Source organism: Trifolium pratense, linkage group LG1 (assembly GCF_020283565.1).
Source record: "Trifolium pratense cultivar HEN17-A07 linkage group LG1, ARS_RC_1.1, whole genome shotgun sequence".
Taxonomy (NCBI): Eukaryota; Viridiplantae; Streptophyta; class Magnoliopsida; order Fabales; family Fabaceae; genus Trifolium; species Trifolium pratense.
The window spans coordinates 18,407,166-18,425,504 of NC_060059.1; the positions used below are offsets into that span (position 1 = coordinate 18,407,166).

At 35.1% G+C, this 18,339-nt stretch overlaps 2 protein-coding genes and 1 pseudogene across 3 annotated transcripts; all 3 read left to right on the plus strand.

Moving 5' to 3' along the window:
• The first annotated feature begins 1,839 nt into the window (after window positions 1-1,839).
• LOC123902462 lies at window positions 1,840-5,275 on the plus strand (annotated as a pseudogene).
• Window positions 5,276-6,661: 1,386 nt separating this feature from the next.
• Window positions 6,662-8,982, plus strand: LOC123902463 (protein PSK SIMULATOR 1-like). Its single transcript, XM_045952191.1, has one exon. It carries the CDS (start codon window positions 7,086-7,088, stop codon window positions 8,805-8,807), a length of 1,722 nt encoding a protein of 573 aa, XP_045808147.1. The 5' UTR covers window positions 6,662-7,085; the 3' UTR covers window positions 8,808-8,982.
• A 3,093-nt stretch (window positions 8,983-12,075) lies between these two features.
• Window positions 12,076-17,364, plus strand: LOC123902464 (uncharacterized hydrolase YugF-like). Of its 2 annotated transcripts, XR_006807598.1 has the most exons (11): window positions 12,076-12,354; window positions 13,830-13,924; window positions 14,014-14,111; window positions 14,208-14,257; window positions 14,475-14,570; window positions 14,688-14,777; window positions 14,851-14,943; window positions 15,699-15,794; window positions 15,926-15,991; window positions 16,324-16,636; window positions 17,141-17,364. XR_006807598.1 is itself a non-coding variant. In XM_045952192.1 (10 exons), exons 1-10 carry the CDS (start codon window positions 12,193-12,195, stop codon window positions 16,480-16,482), a joined length of 1,005 nt encoding a protein of 334 aa, XP_045808148.1. In that variant the 5' UTR covers window positions 12,076-12,192; the 3' UTR covers window positions 16,483-16,860. The 2 variants fall into 2 exon arrangements, 1 of the variants encoding a protein (XP_045808148.1); XM_045952192.1 differs by lacking the exon at window positions 17,141-17,364 and having other exon boundaries at window positions 16,324-16,860.
• Window positions 17,365-18,339: the final 975 nt, after the last annotated feature.

Genomic DNA, 18,339 nt, shown 5'->3' on the forward strand with positions numbered 1-18,339 from the left:
TTTAACACTTCTCATACTTAAAAGAAAATGTTGCAAGTATTTGACTACGGTTAGTGAGCTTCACGCGCAATAACGAATCGTTTAAAAGAATTCGAGTTCAAATTATATATAAATTATTTTTTAGTTAAAATTTATTTATCTTGGCAAATATCAGTTGAACTTCCTTCTTCTAAGAACTAAAGAATTAATATAAAAAATAAAAGACAAAAAGGTCACGGCGCATGACATTCATTTGCACATTAATCACATTTTAGTAGCCTAGCCAAATTCAAAGATGCAAAAAGAAACTAAAGAAGGCAATAAAAAAGAAAAAGTGGTACACCTCAAATACCAGAAATGCTGGTTGCTGATACGCAAAGCAATATTCCATATGGCTTTCTCTTTCTAATTTGTTCTTTTGCATGTCTATGTCGTGCCACAAAACTTAGTTCAAATTTTCACTCATTTATTGGTATTCCATGTCATGCATCTCACTATTGTTTTTTGTGTGGTCTGTAGTATACTACATATAATTCACACAATTAAGAGATATCTGATTCAAAACATCATAGATATCCAGCCTAAATGTAATTACAAATGTTTTTCTTTTTCACCAACAGTTTAATCTGATTCGGAGTCAGTTATAACATTAAGTGGTTCCAGCCCCTTCCCGATCGTAGTTGCGGAGGATCGAACCGTGGTCCTCCCTAACAAGTTCAGCACCAACCACCACTGAACCAACTAACAATTGATAATTACAAATGAATTTAGAAAGATGCAAAAATAAGATTTTTCTTTGACATATTAAAGAGTCAAGTAGGATTCTTTTAAACTTGTGCATTTCACTTCTCAAAAATTAAATATTTGGTACCATTTAATGTAAAATTCATATTTTTTTATATACCTTTACATGTGCCCTTATATGTTTTTTTTTTAACATCAAATATATTATAACATTCAACCAAATGTATAAGATATACAAATGGTGAGAATAGATACAAAACTGCAAAATATGCAGCAGAACAACATCACCAAAATAAAAACATCCTTTGAAATACAAATCAGGACACACTATAGTCCTACTCCAACTCCATGTTATATATATGGGTACAAGTTATGCCTTGAAATAAAATTTCAAGTCAGCTTTGTCTACAAACAGATGAAGCTATTAAGTAATGCAATAATAATAATTGAATAATATCATATTTTAATCTAATAAAAAATAGAATAATTAAGCTACTAGGTTTTGTTTAGTGGTGAGAGACTTGAGTACAATGTATGAGGTTCTGAGTTCGGTCATTTTCTCCTTCGTAAACTAAAAAAAATTAGAAGAATTTATCCCATATTTCTCAAAAGCCCCTCAAATGTTTGTCAGTATATGTATTTTATCCGTTACTTTTTAGCATGAGGGGGCTGGAATAGCAATTACTATCCAGTTTCTTTTGAAGAGGCCCAGTATGTACATTTTTTTTAAGGATGAGGCCCATCATTGATATATAAATACACACAATTTGGAATATTTTATCGTGACTTGCCTGAGAATTAAAACCCCAAAGACCAAAACCGCGAAAATCTTCATCTCTGTTAAATCCCTTCGTTGCAGAAACAATTTCGAATCGTACTGATCTCAACCTCTGGTACAATCCTGATCGGAAAACGCAAGCCGGTGTTCGTCGTCGTCGTCGTCGTCGTCTGCCATAAGCTCTGAGAAACTTCGTCCAGGTTTCTTCTTCTTCTGATTTTCTTTACTCTAACCTAATGCTCGCGATAGAATCCGATCCCTGCATAAGGCAATGCACCATTGAACGAATTGCATCGCGGCAATTCACAACTTAGGTTTTATTAGATTAGATGTATTTTCCAGGATTCTATGTGATTTTAACTCGTTTATTGTTAATTGAACTCGTTAAGTTTAGTTAATTGTTGCTAATTTTCACTTTCTGTTGTTTTTTATTTTATAGGGTTTTAAGGAATTAATCGTCATGCTAGGTTTATTACCTATACTTCCTCTACCTGCTCCTCCTGTTGATGGAAATCTCGGTCCTCTCCCCGAGGCTCAACTCATTCAGGAGGGGGTGAATGAGAGGAATGAGTATGAGAAATTGTCTATTGAGGAAGTGGTGCCAACAACGATTGCTACACACACTAAAACTATTGGAATAATTCACCCTCCTCCAGACATTAGAGCCATTGTTGATAAAACCTCTCTGTTCGTTGCTAAAAGTGGTCTTGAATTTGAAAAGAGGATTATTGTTAGTTATGCAGCCAATGCTAATTTTAATTTCCTCAATTCATCGGATCCTTATCATGCGTATTATCAACACAGGTTGGCTGAGTTTCGTGCTCAGAATCAGTCTTCTACTCAACAACCTGGGGATCCTGCTCTACTGGAATCAGCTCTGCCTGCGCCGTCGGCTACTGATAGCAACGATGTAGCAACTACTGAGAAGCCTGATTTTTCTGCCCAGTTTAGACCATTAAGGAAAGTACTTGATCCCCAGTTTCATTTCTTGAAACCAACGCACAGCATGTTTACATTTTTTACTTCCCTTGCGGATGCATATTCAAAGGTTTTGATGCCTCCCAAGGGTTTGACTGAGAAGCTGGAGAAGACTGTCTCGGACATGACTACCGTGCATGAAAGGTGTGAGAATAGGCTGGAATGGGAGCGTTCTTAGAGCAGGAAAGAATACAAATGGCTATGATTGATTGGCATGATATTGTGGTGGTTGAATCAATAGATTTTGCTGATGTTGGGGATGAAGAATTGCCTCCTCCATTGACGATTGAGGAAGTTATAGGGAGAAGCAAGATGACACCTATGGAAGAAGATATCGTTGAGCCAGGAAAGGAAGTAGAAATGGAAATGGCCGAGGAAGAGACCCTGCTTGTTGAAGAGGGAATGAGAGCTGCTAGTTTGGAAGACAATGAAGTCAGAGTTACTACAGACCCCGAACTGATGAGGATTGTGAGGAACTGGAAAAGACCAGAGGAAAGGCTTCCTGCTGATAGAGATTCAACCAAGTTTGTGGTTTCTCCTATCACCGGTGAACTGATTCCTATTAGTGAAATGTCAGAACATATGCGAATTTCTCTCATTGATCCTAAGTACAAAGAACAAAAAGAAAGGATGTTTGCCAATATTCGAGAAACCACTCTGGCACAAGATGATGAAATCTCAAAAAACATTGTTGGGCTTGCTCGGACCCGTCCCGATATTTTTGGTACTACAGAGGAAGAGGTTTCCAATGCTGTGAAGGCTGAAATTGAGAAAAATGATGAACAACCTAAGCAGGTTATATGGGATGGTCACAGTGGTAGTATTGGCTGTACTGCAAACCAAGCAATAACACAGAATATTGGGAGCGAGGATCAAAATGTTGCTTATGAATCTAAAACCCTCCCTGGTCCTGCTGCACCTCCTCCAAGACCTGGCATGCCTTCAGTTCGTCCACTTCCACCACCACCTGGACTAGCTTTGAATCTACCTCATGGTCCTATGCATACCATGCAGTATTCTAATCCTAATAGTGGTGGCCTTCCAATGCCTCCACCAAGACCACCAGGCATGCACATGATGCAATCTCTCGGGCTAGCACCCCCTCCTCCAATGCAAATGCCCGCTGGACAGCATTCCATGATGGGTGGTCATCCACCCCCAATGCATCCATCAATTCCTATGAATAAACAAGGAATTCCTATACCTCCACCACCTGGATCTCAGTTCACCCTTGTTCCACGGCCTTATGTTCCTCTCACTCATCCACCATCAGGGATGCCTATGATGCATTCACCACCACCGCCTCAAGGACTACCGCCGCCGCCGCCACCTGAGGAAGCTCCTCCCCCGCTCCCAGAGGAACCAGAACCAAAGAGGCAGAAGCATGATGATTCTGCTCTGATCCCTGGGGATAAATTTCTGGCTCAACATCGGGTATGTAGAGTTACTGAGTTAACAGTCATATTTTTATTATTTTTTTTTATAAAAAACCTTACCAATTATACATATATTTCATTTCACATTTTCTATCGGTGTTATACTGCTATTTGTGTTAACCCGAACTGCCATTTTTTCTCCACAGGGACCAGCTTGCATCAGTGTATCTGTTTCCTAATGTTGATGAAGGAAATCTCAAGGGACAAGTTCTCGAAATAACTGTTCCATCTCTATCTGAAACTGTTGGCAGCCTGAAGGAAAAAATTGCTGGGGAGATCCAACTCCCTGCTAACAAGCAGAAATTGAGTGGAAAGCCGGGCTTTCTCAAGGACAATATGTCACTTGCACATTACAATATCAGTGGAGGAGAAACACTCTCCTTAACTTTGAGAGAGCGTGGTGGTAGAAAGAGATGAGCATATTACGCGCATCGCTTTTCAAGAAGGTTTTTCTAATCTTTGCTTCATTATGAAGCATATTGATTCTTATACTATTGATGGACTACATAATGCCTATCTGCATGGATTTTATGTTGAATACTTTATATTTATTGTAATGTGATGCTTCTTGAAGTTTTGATTGTTATCTTAAAGACTGATTTTAATTTTTTTTTTTTTTTTTTTTTGCATAAAGACTGATGTTAGTTCTGGAATACAGATTTTTGCACCTTGGCACTTGTTTCTTCAGGGAAATGGCAAGTGGTGGAGTTCCAATATCTAATCTGATGATGCCAAATTGCTTACATTTCTAATTATTGTTTAATTTGCATTTTAGTTTTTTTATTTTGAAGTTACTGATCTGTTTGTTTATTGAAGCTCCTTTTCAGGGTGGAATCATTTCTGTTTTTTGTTAATTTTCAGCATTCTTGCTATAATGAACTTGAAGTGGTGATTTAGGATTGTTATTTTCCCTGTCTTTTCCTAGAGTTTAGGTTTTGTCTTGTATTGGATATTTGGATACAAGAGCACTTTTGACTGTTGATTAGAATGCCATTTCTGTTGCTGAGTGTTTCTCTTTTATCATAACAGGACTTCTACTTGGACTTGTGGGAAGGTTGTGCAGCTTAGCCTGATGTGTCTTTGAATGGGATGAGGCAGGTAGATGGCCTAAATTTTTTCCCATTGTTATAAGCTCGTAATCTTTTAATTGAGATCATTTACTTCTATTTCCGCGTTTTGTTCCGATGGCTGTTTTTGCCGTGCCAACTTATTGTATAACGTAGCAGGCTTGGTATTTTAGGGAAAGCACTACTCACATATTTTGTTATTTTTTTGGGGTGGGGATATCTCATGAATCTTACAGTTGTAGACCCCTTGATTAAGATTATTTAGTTGTTAAATTTGCTTCTGCTATATTGGTTTGGGCATGTTTGATATTTATCTTCGTTTAAAAATATACTTCTATAAAATAATAATTGTCACCAATTTATTACTCTCACGATAACAATTTTCTTTTTAAAATTAATTTTTTTTTAAAAAAATAATGAACTATTGCTTCAATTTTAAATATAAAATTGAGGAACAAACTTTTAGATTGTGGCTAAAATTTGAAAAAAAAAATGTATACTTAAAAATTATTTTAAAAAGATATAGTATTTTTTAGATCTCTTTCTCAAGAAGATGCTTCCCGGCCAACACCACATTAGTCACCTTTGACTTATGTTTTGTCTTCATACTAATGTTCGAGTACACGCATGTAAATTATTCTTAGCATTTCTTAAACAAAGAAATACAACTCAAACCAACCCTACTTTATATACAACAGACGCACTAATATAGTAGTGATTAATCAATTTTGACTAATCTTTTGCATACTAATCTCTTAATTAATCTATTTTGTCTTCATACTAATGTTCAAACTAACACATGTATAAATTATTCTTAGCATCTCTTAAACAATGAAATACAACTCAAACCAAACCTACTTTATAGTATACAACTGATGCACTAATATAATTAATCAATTTTTACTAATTTTTTCATCAAAATATAATTATTTTTTTATTTTTTTATTCAACAAAATATAATTATTATTAAACACTATATAATAAATAATATACAATATTGCTTAAATTGTAATTTTCTTTAAAATTATCAATAAACTAACTTTTTTTGGACAAATAAAACTTATATCATTTCATTAGTACGCATAGGTAGGGGGTGTTCAAATCGAAATTTAAACCACAAATTGTTTCAAGAAAATCGAAATCCACTAAAGATAAAAAAAAATCGTTGATCGGAATTTAATTTATTATTTTAAACCGAACCGAGCCGTGAGAAATTTTATCTTTAGATTGGAAACAATCCAAACCAAACTGCGAGTACTAGGGATATATGTCAAAATGTGAAATTTAGCTAAAAATGAGACAACTCTTGTTAAATTGTGAGCAATCTCATTTATTGATGAGATTTGTTTGTTAACTTGTAATCAATAAACTACCTTAAAATTTATTTTATTTTATTTTTTGTATATAAATAACTTTAGCAATCATATGTACATTTTTAACATACTTTTAATAATACCTCTCTATCATGTAGCTGTTTTGTGCTCTTATTTTGGCTGGTAGGTTGAAGTTAATTAACTTGAAAACTTCACAATGGCAACAAGTTGGCAACTATTATTATTTCTTTACTAAAAAAGAACCCCCAAAATTAATTAAATGATGCAATACCAGTCTCAGACACTAAAAATGAAATTCAAAATAAACTTAATAAAAAAACTAAAAATAAAATTCAAAATTGAAAAGCCCTTTTACTTTTTAGCTCCTTCCTTTCCTAGTCCACTTTCAAACTTCTGAATCCCCCTTTTTGAATTGTAGAACAACAAAGAGACAGAAACACACATCACAATCTCTATCTCTTTTCCCTCCACTCAACTTTCTCTCTGTCTTTTCTTCTCATTGCTATTGCTATGTTCTTTCCACTTTCTGACTAGTTCAATTTAAATCCTTTTTGCACCCTTCTGTTTTTCGTACACCCCCTCAAAAGTTTCATTCCAAAAAGTGATTTTTAGCATGAAAGTTTGCATCTTTGACTAGTTTTTGTGATCTTCTTCTTCTTCTTTCTGTTAATGGGTTTGATCTTCTCTGGTTGAATTTTGTTTTTTCAGAAAGCTTCAGTTTTGGGCTGTTGCAGAAGAAAAATTTGGTGAAAGTGGTAGCTAACTAGCTATGGTTGCTGAAGCTTGGATTTTGAAGATGGGTAACCAGGTAAGTGCAAATATTAAACAAGCCCTTCTTCTTGAAACTTCTTCTACTAGTAGAAAACATGGTCCTAAAAAGAAAGATAATAAGAAAGTAACTATAGGGATTCTTTCTTTTGAAGTAGCTAATGTAATGTCTAAAACTATTCACCTTTATAAATCATTGTCCGAGTCTGAGATCACAAAGTTAAGGAATGAGATCTTGAACTTAGAGGGTGTTAGAAACTTGGTTTCTTCAGAAGAGGGTTATTTATTCGAGCTTGTTCGAGCTGAGAAACTCGAGGAGTTGAACCGTGTTGCTGGTGTGGTTTCTAGGTTGGGGAAGAAGTGTTCTGTGCCTGCTTTGCAAGGCTTTGAGCATGTGTATGGTGATATTATTAGTGGTGTTATAGATGTGAAGGAATTGGGGTTTTTAGTTAAGCATATGGAAGGAATGGTGAGGAAAATGGATAGGTATGTGAGTGCCACTAGGAGTTTGTATAGTAAAATGGGGGTGTTGAATGAATTGGAGCAAACAGTGAAGAAGTTTCAGGAGAATAACCAGAATGAGGAGAGTAGAAGGGGTTTTGAGCAGAAACTTGTATGGCAGAAGCAAGATGTGAGGCAGCTCAAGGATATTTCACTTTGGAATCAGACTTTTGATAAGGTTGTTGAGTTGTTGGCTAGGACAGTTTGTACCATGTATGCTAGAATCTGTATGGTCTTTGCTGATTCTACGGCGAGTAGAACAGTTTGTGAAGGTTCACCGCTTGTGCGAAATGAATGTGGTTCGGCGTCTGGCTTGATTAATGTTGATGTGAATTTGGACAAGTTGAAACGCAATCATAGTAAGAAAAATGGTTTTCATTTGAATTCAATTGGTGGAAATGGTAGTGGTAGTAGTAGGCCTCATATTGATATGAAGAGAGGTGATTTAGCATATGTTCAACTTGAAGATTTTGGCTTTCCTTGTGGAACAAGTCCTGGAAGACTTTTCATGGAATGTCTCAGTTTAAGTAGCTCAGTTTCAAAATTTGATGACGACGATGTTGTTATCGATCGTGAGGACCAATATAGTTGTGTATCAAGCTCTCAAAGTCCTATTGGGATTGTAAATATTGCCAAGAAACGGGAGCACTTGTGCGCAACCGTTGGTCCCAACAATGGATCAGCTGTTGTTTATGCTCCTCCTTCTACACTTGGAGGCTGTGCTCTAGCATTACACTATGCCAATATCATTATTGTCATTGAGAAATTACTAAGCTTTCCACATTTAATTGGAGAGGAAGCTAGAGATGAGCTATATAAGATGCTGCCAACTAGTTTAAGGTTATCTTTGAAGACCAAACTTAAGACCTATGTCAAGAATTTGGCCATATATGATGCTCCTCTTGCTCATGACTGGAAGGCGACTCTTGACAGGATACTTCGTTGGCTTTCTCCGCTTGCTCATAATATGATGAAATGGCAAAGTGAGAGGAATTTCGAGCAACGTGAAATAGTTAGCAGGACGAATGTGCTGTTATTTCAGACATTGTACTTTGCTGACAAGGTAAAGACAGAGGAAGCTATTTGTGAACTACTTATAGGTTTGAATTATATATGTCGTTATGAACAGCAACAAAATGCGTTACTCGGTTGTGCTAGCAGTTTCAATATTGAAGATTGCATGAAATGGAAATTGCAGTGTGGTACTTCGTTAATCGATTGAATACATTCTAGATGTTGTAATCCTCAGTGTGGTGAGCATTTCCTTAATTTATTGTACCCTTCAAAGACATCATTTTGATATCACATGGGATTACTTTGTATATTGAGAGGATTAATGTTGTTGAATATTTGAAAAGCACAGTAGCATTTAATTGCAATTTGACTTACAAAGTTTATAAGCTGTCACTTTTATAAAATGGCCAAAAAATATTCATACTGAACTTCTAATTATGTTTATGTGCAGCTTGCTTGTTGCTTAGAAAATGCTTTGTTAAGACTACTATTATGAATAACACAGAGGACTAGTATTGATTTGATGCCATTCTTTTAGTTTCCGTTAATTCATCCGTGCATTTACTTCGATCAAAAGTTCTGTATTATGATTAACTTATAATCCAGTCATAAGGTCTAGGTTCCTTTGCTTGCTGGTTCATGATCCCATTGTTTTGTTAGGTGGTTCATAGTGCTAATTTTGAGAAAGAGTTGCTCTTAATATCTTGAATTGTGAAACTTCTGCTTAGAATTAAGTGGTTTATCTTTGCAAAAGTAAGCACTTTAGGAGGGAAGCATTGTACAAGATTCTGTCTCTCAATCAATTTTGCTGCAATGCTATCAGTGTAAAGATGCCTGCACTTGGTATAAATTGATATTCCAATTTTAATCCGACCAGACGGGCCAGCTCAATGGGCCCGTTTTTTGGGTGGACTGGACTCCTTAATTAGAGATCCTTAAATAACTAGGTCATTTCTGGTTGGTACAAATATGATACTATGCTTGTTAAAAATGCAGATTTAACTGAGCTCAGTTTAATGTGTTTTAGGCTAGACTGTACCTCAAAATATGTGAACTAATAAAAATATGGTGTGGTCTGCTTTTGCTCTTTGGCCCAATGAGCTAGGCCGGACGGCCGGATTTGACACATTTAGGCATAAACTCTGCACTAAAATATTGTTTTGGGAGGGTTGGAGTCGGTGATTTGATGCATAGGAAGGGATTTGGAGATACTTGGGCCAATGTAAATTGTGCTACATGATCATTAGCCTTTAAATTATAGATATATGGGGTTTAAAGCTTTTTGTTTTCTGGTTTGAAAATCTGATAAATTTGAACCTCTCATGCTGCATTTGGATGTAATGTAATGTAATCATATTCATATGCTATAAGAGATGAAGGTACACAAGCTCTCTGAAATTCTAAATAATTTAATAATTTTTTGGGGGTAGTAAATGTAAATCTGCGCACAGTTGAAACTTCAAATCCTGCTTCCAGTGAGGTGTTAGAGTGTGCAGGTTGCAATGCATCAGGGGACCCATGCAATGCATCAGAGACCACTGTCTGTGAGACTGCAAGTTACCACATTTATGATTTAATGAGATGAAATGAAATCAGAGCTAGAAATAGTCAAATACAATAGTGTCTGCGGATGCACTATTTAATCGGTAAATCGCCATTTTGGGTCTTGAAATTGTAAGTGTCTGACAATTTGAAATATTAAATTTCTTCCATAGATTGTTTAACGTCGGTCAATGCTCCCTCGGCTTAGTAACTTTGTTAAAGATGTTAATGTAATTTTAAATGACATTGTGACATGTTCAAAGTGATGCCTCGGAACCCTAAATTCAAGTTTCATATTTGTTAAAAACTTAAATTTTTATGTGTAGACTCCTCGTCGGTGCTAATTAGTTTTAGGATTCAGATGAAAGAAGTAAAACTTGCGTTTTGAGTTTCATGTGACATGACATTAATGTGAACAAACCATAGAGAGTGTCATTTAACGTGACACATTATCATCTCTACCAGAATTACTTAACGAAGAACATTTTAATAACTGGCGTTAAACAATTTGGAGAAACAATTTGATATTTCGTATATTTCAGATTTGAAATTGCGACACACTTACAATTTTAGACCTAAACGTAGTTTACTTGCTATTTTACCGTCTCAGGTAAATCATTGGAAATTGTTAATTTGAAGAGGCAGGCATGCACTGCATCATAGTCATACACACCCATTCTGTCATGTGACATTCATTTACCACCACCAATCTCATTTTCCACTTACTCCCCAATCCCCATGCATGTTTTTACCTTCCTTCCTTCCAGGACCCACAAATATATACACCAACATTTGCTACCATTCAAGTTCAACTGTTGTTGAACAACTAACTTTACATATGTGTGTGTTTTTTAACCCACTATTTTGAGGAATCCGGAATTGGATCTGGTGCAGTCATTTTTCCATCCAGTCGTTTTATAATCGTCTGATCGTGATCGGACGGCTTAAACAAATGCAGTCAATAAATGAGTTTTTAAATCATAATTGTTTGATCTTGATCAGACGGCTGTAGATGACCTGAATGCATGACTGCACCAAAAAGTTGACTGCACGGAATCCGGGTCCCTATTTTGAAAGTTAAGTGTTTTACTTCTTTACATTAATATGTTAAACAAAGATGTGATCAATCAAAACAATCGTCGGTTGATCTACTAGTATTCGATGCTGGACCTGGTAAAGAGGACTACAGTTTGATTCCCGCAACTACGATCGGGAAGAGGCTGAAATCACTTAATGGTAGAACCGACTTGTGAACCAAACTACTATTTACCCTCATTTCTTATGAATCATCCCAGTTTTCCTTCATTCACCCTTCCTTTACTCCCCTGTCACCACCGATCATATTATCTTTATCCCTCAAACCCAAACAATATCTACTACTAACATAATTTTTTAATTACCTTCTCGTAATGTTCTCAAAGGATTACATATAAGTCATAAGCCGTTTCAATATTTTACTTTAAATTTTTAATTATTTTTTTCTTACCTTTTCAATTTTTTATTATTTTTTTCAACTCTTCAATTTTTTTTATTAGTTTCATTTCTCATTCAACTTTTCTTCTTTCTTCTCTTTCAATTTCACATTTTAAATTTAAATTATTTTTCTTCTAATCTAATATATCACTTCCTCTTTTTCCACCTCTCTATTTATTATATAATTTATATTATATTTAAAAAAAAAATTTCACTCTCATCAATGAATATTTAACATTTTTCATATTTTCACTTTCAAAATTTTATCATATAAACATTATAAATTTAAATATGTTTTTAGTCCTGCAAATCAAATATATCATCTTTTAGATTTTAGTCCGTATAAAAAGAATTTTTTGTTTTTAGTCCTGCAAATATATATATATATATATATATATATATATATATATATATATTGTTTTTTTTTATAGATTTTAATTGCGAAGGAAGCGTGTGAAGGTCACGTGTGAAACCGTGGATGAAGATTGAGTGGAAGTTAGTTAGTTATTTCATTTGTATCGTTTCATTTCCAGTTGTTTTCTTCATTGCTTAAACTTTCACAAAATCAACAATTCAACATGGTTGCTTCATTTTCCCTCGCAATTGCATTGCCCAAATTCAAGGTCGTGGCTGAAGCTGCTGATTCATTATTCCCTTCCTTTCTTCCCAAAGACGTTAACACAATCAAAGACCCATTCGCTCGAACACTTGCTACCCGGATTCAGAGACTTCCCGTATCGGTAACCAATTTCTTCATTTTCTCAATCAACCTTTTACTTCCTTTTTTTTTCTTACTCGTTCGTTAATATCAATATCAACACCATTTCTTATATGCATCCATCGTTGTATTGTATTTTACTCTTGCCTGATTTTAGTGGATTGGACAGCACGGACACTTCAGATTAAAGGCATGTCGGGTGGCTGACACCAACTCAAGTAATTAGTTAGTTAGTTAGTTAGTTAGTTATTAGTTATGTTCAACTACTTCCATCTTTTTAAATTATTACATGTGTTAGTGTCTATATCAGTTCATAGATTGGTACGAGTAATTTTTTTGTGGAAATAAATACGAATTTCTAAGTGTTTTTGTGCTACTGGGGTCGGGGATTTTACTGTGGGACGGGCAAACCTCAAAGTTGCTTCAAGCAAAAAGGTCAAACATGAGAAAACATGCTCTAACAATCAACACATTTTTATATAGTTTACATTCGGCACTTTTGGTTTTCTAGCGCCAGAGGTTGTAAACCTTTTGAAAATAGTTCAAAAGTTCATGCATAGTAATGTTGTGTCACCTAGGTCTATGAATGTAGTTTTTTAAAGATTGGATTTTGCTATTCAGAAAGGTTTAGCGGCGCAACTTGTTGTCCGTCTACCTTTTGTTCACGTAGTATAATGTCTCTCCTAGCTAATGTCAATCTAACCTCTATTATGCAAGTTATCTTATGTTAAGTTGAGTTCCATATGATATTGAGCCAGGTACCTCTGAATTTGGTGGAAAGGGATGATTTACTTAATTAAATGATATTAGTTTAGTTAAATAATTATTTAAGATAGGATGGAAATTGTGCATTCTATTCCTTTTCCTTTCATCTAGTATTTATATTTTTCTTCCTCCTAATTTGGAATTTATGGGATACAGCTAACATACTGTTTTTTAATTCAGGGCCGGTCTAAGGTTAATGCCGGTGAAGCCTTCTCTTTACATGTCTAGCCCTTTCCACACCACCTCCTATGAGCCCATCAAAATTATGATCTCACATCCATTTTGATACTCTTGTGTTTTTCATTAATAAATATAGGATAATTACAGATGAATGAAAGACCTCTCCTAGCTTAAGAATCCCCTCCCATGATTTGTTCACATAGTATAAGGTCTCGCCTTATTGTAGGTTGTGTTTTACTAATTCATACAAAACTGACTTGTAAGTTGTATGGACTCTTAACACTAATGACTTGAAGACTGCTCCCACTTATTCATGTCTTATCTCATCTAATGCAGGACTCTTAACACTAATGTTTCCACCATTGTTTTACATTGAATGTTTTACTAACTGTGCCTAGTGGAATAAGCTTTGGTTGTTGTTGTATTTGAGAAATAAGATTTTGATTCTGTAGGCATTGATTAGGTACACTCAACAGTGCTTCGGGTATAATATTCTTGTTTAATTGCTCATAAAATATTGATCAGTTCCATATTTCCATTTGATCCAAACAGGTTAAGTTCTCTGAAAATCCTATCATGAGTAGTTGTGTGAAGCCGCTGATGCAGAACAAGGCAAATCCAGTTGTACTTTTACACGGTTTTGACAGGTGCTCAAAATTTGTAGGAGACAGAAATAGTTTGTACATTTTCTTTCTCAAGTTATCCTTGGATTTCACTCCTCATTATTGAACTTCAGCTCATGCTTAGAATGGAGATACACATATCCCTTGCTAGAAGAAGCTGGTCTTGAGACATGGGCTTTTGACATTCTTGGTTGGGGTTTCTCTGATCTAGGTTTGTTTCACTACTTTTCCTATGTTATGTTCATTCCTTTCTCTCTTCATTTTAGCCATGCTGCTTTATTCATTCATTCATTCTTGTATCCATCAGATAAACTTCCTTCATGTGATGTGGTATCAAAGCGTGAACACTTTTATCAGGTACATGTGTGTTAGTTAATCCAACTCATTAACCTCAAAATTGTGGCTAACATTTACGTTTAGTGGATGGTTAATGAGTTGCGACTCCTTGTCGTATTTGTTATCCAATCATCCACCGAACGTAATTAATCACATATTTTGAATGGCGTCAAAATATTATTTCTGTTATTCTACTTCTTGTTTCACTGTGTTGAGGGTGAATTGGTTTATCTACCAGTTTTGGAAATCCTACATTAAAAAGCCGATGATATTGGTCGGACCAAGCCTTGGGTCTGCTGTTGCCATTGACTTTGCAATCAATTATCCAGAAGCTGTATGTGCTATCAAATAATGTAACTTTTGAATTTCACAATAACCCAATTTTTTAGGAAATTCTTTATTTAAAGACAGTTTTATCAAGTGACTCTGGCATGATCTGGTGATTTTTCAGGTGGAAAAGCTTGTTTTAATTGATGCTAGTGTATATACAGAAGGGACAGGAAACTTAGCAACTTTACCTAAAGCGGTAGCCTATGCTGGGGTGAGTGAGTATGTTTTACCTAATGTTTTGAATGATGCAAGTTACACTCACCACTGGCTCTGTTTTGAATCAGGTATATTTGTTAAAGAGCGTCCCGTTACGCCTATATGCAAACTATTTGTCCTTCACTAACATATCTTTCAGTACCAGCCTTGACTGGACTAATGTAAGTCACTTCATTCTAAAATTATCACGTTTTTTAGATGATACAATGTGCTGCATATTTTGTATATACCATTTGGCACCTGCACACTTTGAGATTCAATGGATCTTGTAAAAAATACAGCCAATAATTCTATCATCGATGCTTAGGCTGCATTATTACAAGATTGTCACAAAATAATTAGAAATGATGGTTGCAACTTGATTTCCTCATTTAGAAAGGAGCTGAATAAATGAATTTTATTTCCTTTGATGATAGGCAGCACCAATTTTCTCTTTCCATTGAATGTTCTTTGATTGTTTGACACTTCTCTTACATCTGGTCATTATTTACCACGTCCTCCATTTCTAACCCATTTTACACCATTAAAGAAGCCTAACTGGATCTTGAGTTCAACATACGAATTGTAGAGAATTTAATATGCTTTCCAATGCATCAAAGATCATGTCAATCGGACAAGTAGAACTCTAGATATAATAAAAACAAGTCAGACAAATCAAAACCTACGAAAATAACATTATCAACCAAAATAAATTGGTTCTTTTTATTCCATGACCGAACTAATTCTCCTTGTTAAGGGACAGAATTTTAGGATCACATCACCTCAACATCTCAAGTTGAAGCATTATATGCTTGTTTATGATAGCCAAGAATTCAAACATCATGCTAATTGACATTTAAATCTTGTATACATTGTCATGTTTATGTGTTTCAGAACAAAGTTAGATAACATGATCTTCATATTTAATCTTATACAGATTGGCCGCTTGCATTGTTTATTGCCTTGGTGGGAGGACGCTGCGGTTGATTTTATGATTAGTGGTGGCTACAATGTTGCTTCCCAAATAAAAATGGTACTTTTTGGCATTACAAGTTTATGAGTGTTACTTCTGTTATATTCTACTTTTGTTAGAAAACATGATTGAATACTCATAAAAATCCACAGATTACTGAGAAGATTTGGCTTTTTAAATTTTTTTAATAGGTAAAGCAGAAAACACTCATAATTTGGGGGGAGAATGACCGCATAATCAGCAATAAGCTTGCTGTGGTTAGTTACTATTCTACTATATTATAATATGACATGCTGGAAAATCATGATCTTAACCTATGAAGCATGGACACTCTTCGGATTAGGCATGTCTTGGTGTTGGATACGCGTTGGTATCGGACACCAACACAACATCGACACTTATAATTACATTGAATTGTATCAAATTCTCAAATTACTATGGGTGTTGACGTGTCTGTGTCGTGTCCGATATCCGTGTTTGTGTCCATGCTTCATAGATCTTAACATATAATTCCGTTTCAGTTGCTTTAATTTCCCTACTGATACTACTGTGGTAACTCGTAATTAACTTTTGATTTTTGGTCATTCAGCAACTGCACTGTGAATTACCAGATGCAATTATACGCCAAATACCCGATTGTGGTCACCTTCCTCATGTTGAAAGACCAGATTCTGTTGTCAAATTAATGTTGGAATTTGTTCAGAAGGATACCAAGACAGTAGTAAATCAATGTGTTCCATCATTATGAAGATTGAATAGATGGATAGATTATGGGAAAAAGAAACCAATCTTGAGAAATTAATGGTTACCGTGAAAATATATTACCGTGAAACCAACCTCATTTGGCACTCTCAGGTTCCTTTGAAGGTTTCCATTTTCTCGTGGCGACTCTTGCGGGACAGGTGGTTACCTACCAAAGTCAACCTGGTTTCTCGAGGCATCTTGTCACCATCGGTCGTTTGCTGTTGGCTTAGAACTAGTACTATTATTGTAAATTCCTCCTCAATTAACAACGAACTGTGTTATTTACTTTCTTGCAATTCATTGTTTTTAAGGGTCTGGACCCCATTTTAAGGGTGACAAAAATAGTCACATGTTTCTGATATATATATTTGCCGCTTTCTAAGTAGCGAGATGGTTATTTTAGTCATTTTAAGGGGTGGGGCACGAAAAGTAAATCTGGATGATTTGAACATGTGAAGAGAGAAATTGGGCCGAGCAGCCCATAATGTATATAGGGTTTGTTATGTGTCATTTGTTATTGGATGTTGAAAATTTCTCATCCCACCTACCCACTTTCTCGCCACACCCCTGGAAATTCCATTTTTGCCCTTGGTCAAAAAATTCGAACGCGTTTTCCGAATTTTTTTTGCCTTTAAAAACAACTTCGGAATCTTGCGGGACAGGTGGTTACCTACCAAAGTCAACCTGGTTTCTCGAGGCATCTTGTCACCATCGGTCGTTTGCTGTTGGCTTAGAACTAGTACTATTATTGTAAATTCCTCCTCAATTAACAACGAACTGTGTTATTTACTTTCTTGCAATTCATTGTTTTTAAGGGTCTGGACCCCATTTTAAGGGTGACAAAAATAGTCACATGTTTCTGATATATATATTTGCCGCTTTCTAAGTAGCGAGATGGTTATTTTAGTCATTTTAAGGGGTGGGGCACGAAAAGTAAATCTGGATGATTTGAACATGTGAAGAGAGAAATTGGGCCGGGCAGCCCATAATGTATATAGGGTTTGTTATGTGTCATTTGTTATTGGATGTTGAAAATTTCTCATCCCACCTACCCACTTTCTCGCCACACCCCTGGAAATTCCATTTTTGCCCTTGGTCAAAAAATTCGAACGCGTTTTCCGAATTTTTTTTGCCTTTAAAAACAACTTCGGAATGTGTTTTCTGAATTTTTTCCAAATTTGAACTAAAAAAATTCGGAAAACGCGTTCCGAATTTTTTGACCAAGGGCAAAAATGGAATTTCCAGGGGTGTGGTGAGAAAGTGGATAGTGGGATGAGAAATTTTCTTGGATGTTTGCTATGAATTCAATTGTGTATTTTGTTCCTTTTTGTTTAACTCTATTATTATTATTATGCAGTTTAATACTCTTTTTCTGGAATGAATGAATGAATTATTGTTTTACATGATTGTTTTCATGTTTGTTCACATAGAGCTATATAAATTTTAATTTACATGATCAAGTTTAAATTTATTTTTATGACCTCTCAATATACTTCATTGTTTCTTTTTTTTTTGGATTTAATCCAACGTTAATTTTAAAGCTCTACAAACAAACAGTCAACAACTCAAGGAATTTATTTTTATTTGTTTAAGTTAAAACAACTTTCAAGGAAGTTTACTTCAAGATACAAAGTTACACTTTTTATGTTAGTTAATCTGCACTGCATGTTAGTGTCATAAACAAATAATCATATCCTTGCAAAATAGTCAGTGTCTTTATTACTTATAGTTCGTATACTTTTTTGTACTATATATAAAAGAATCTACAAGTATTATCCAAATTTGTTTTCTTCTGTCAAGTAGTCTAGTTGTCAGACTCACACATTTAAATATCGGTGTTAAACCATTTTCTAAACAACAT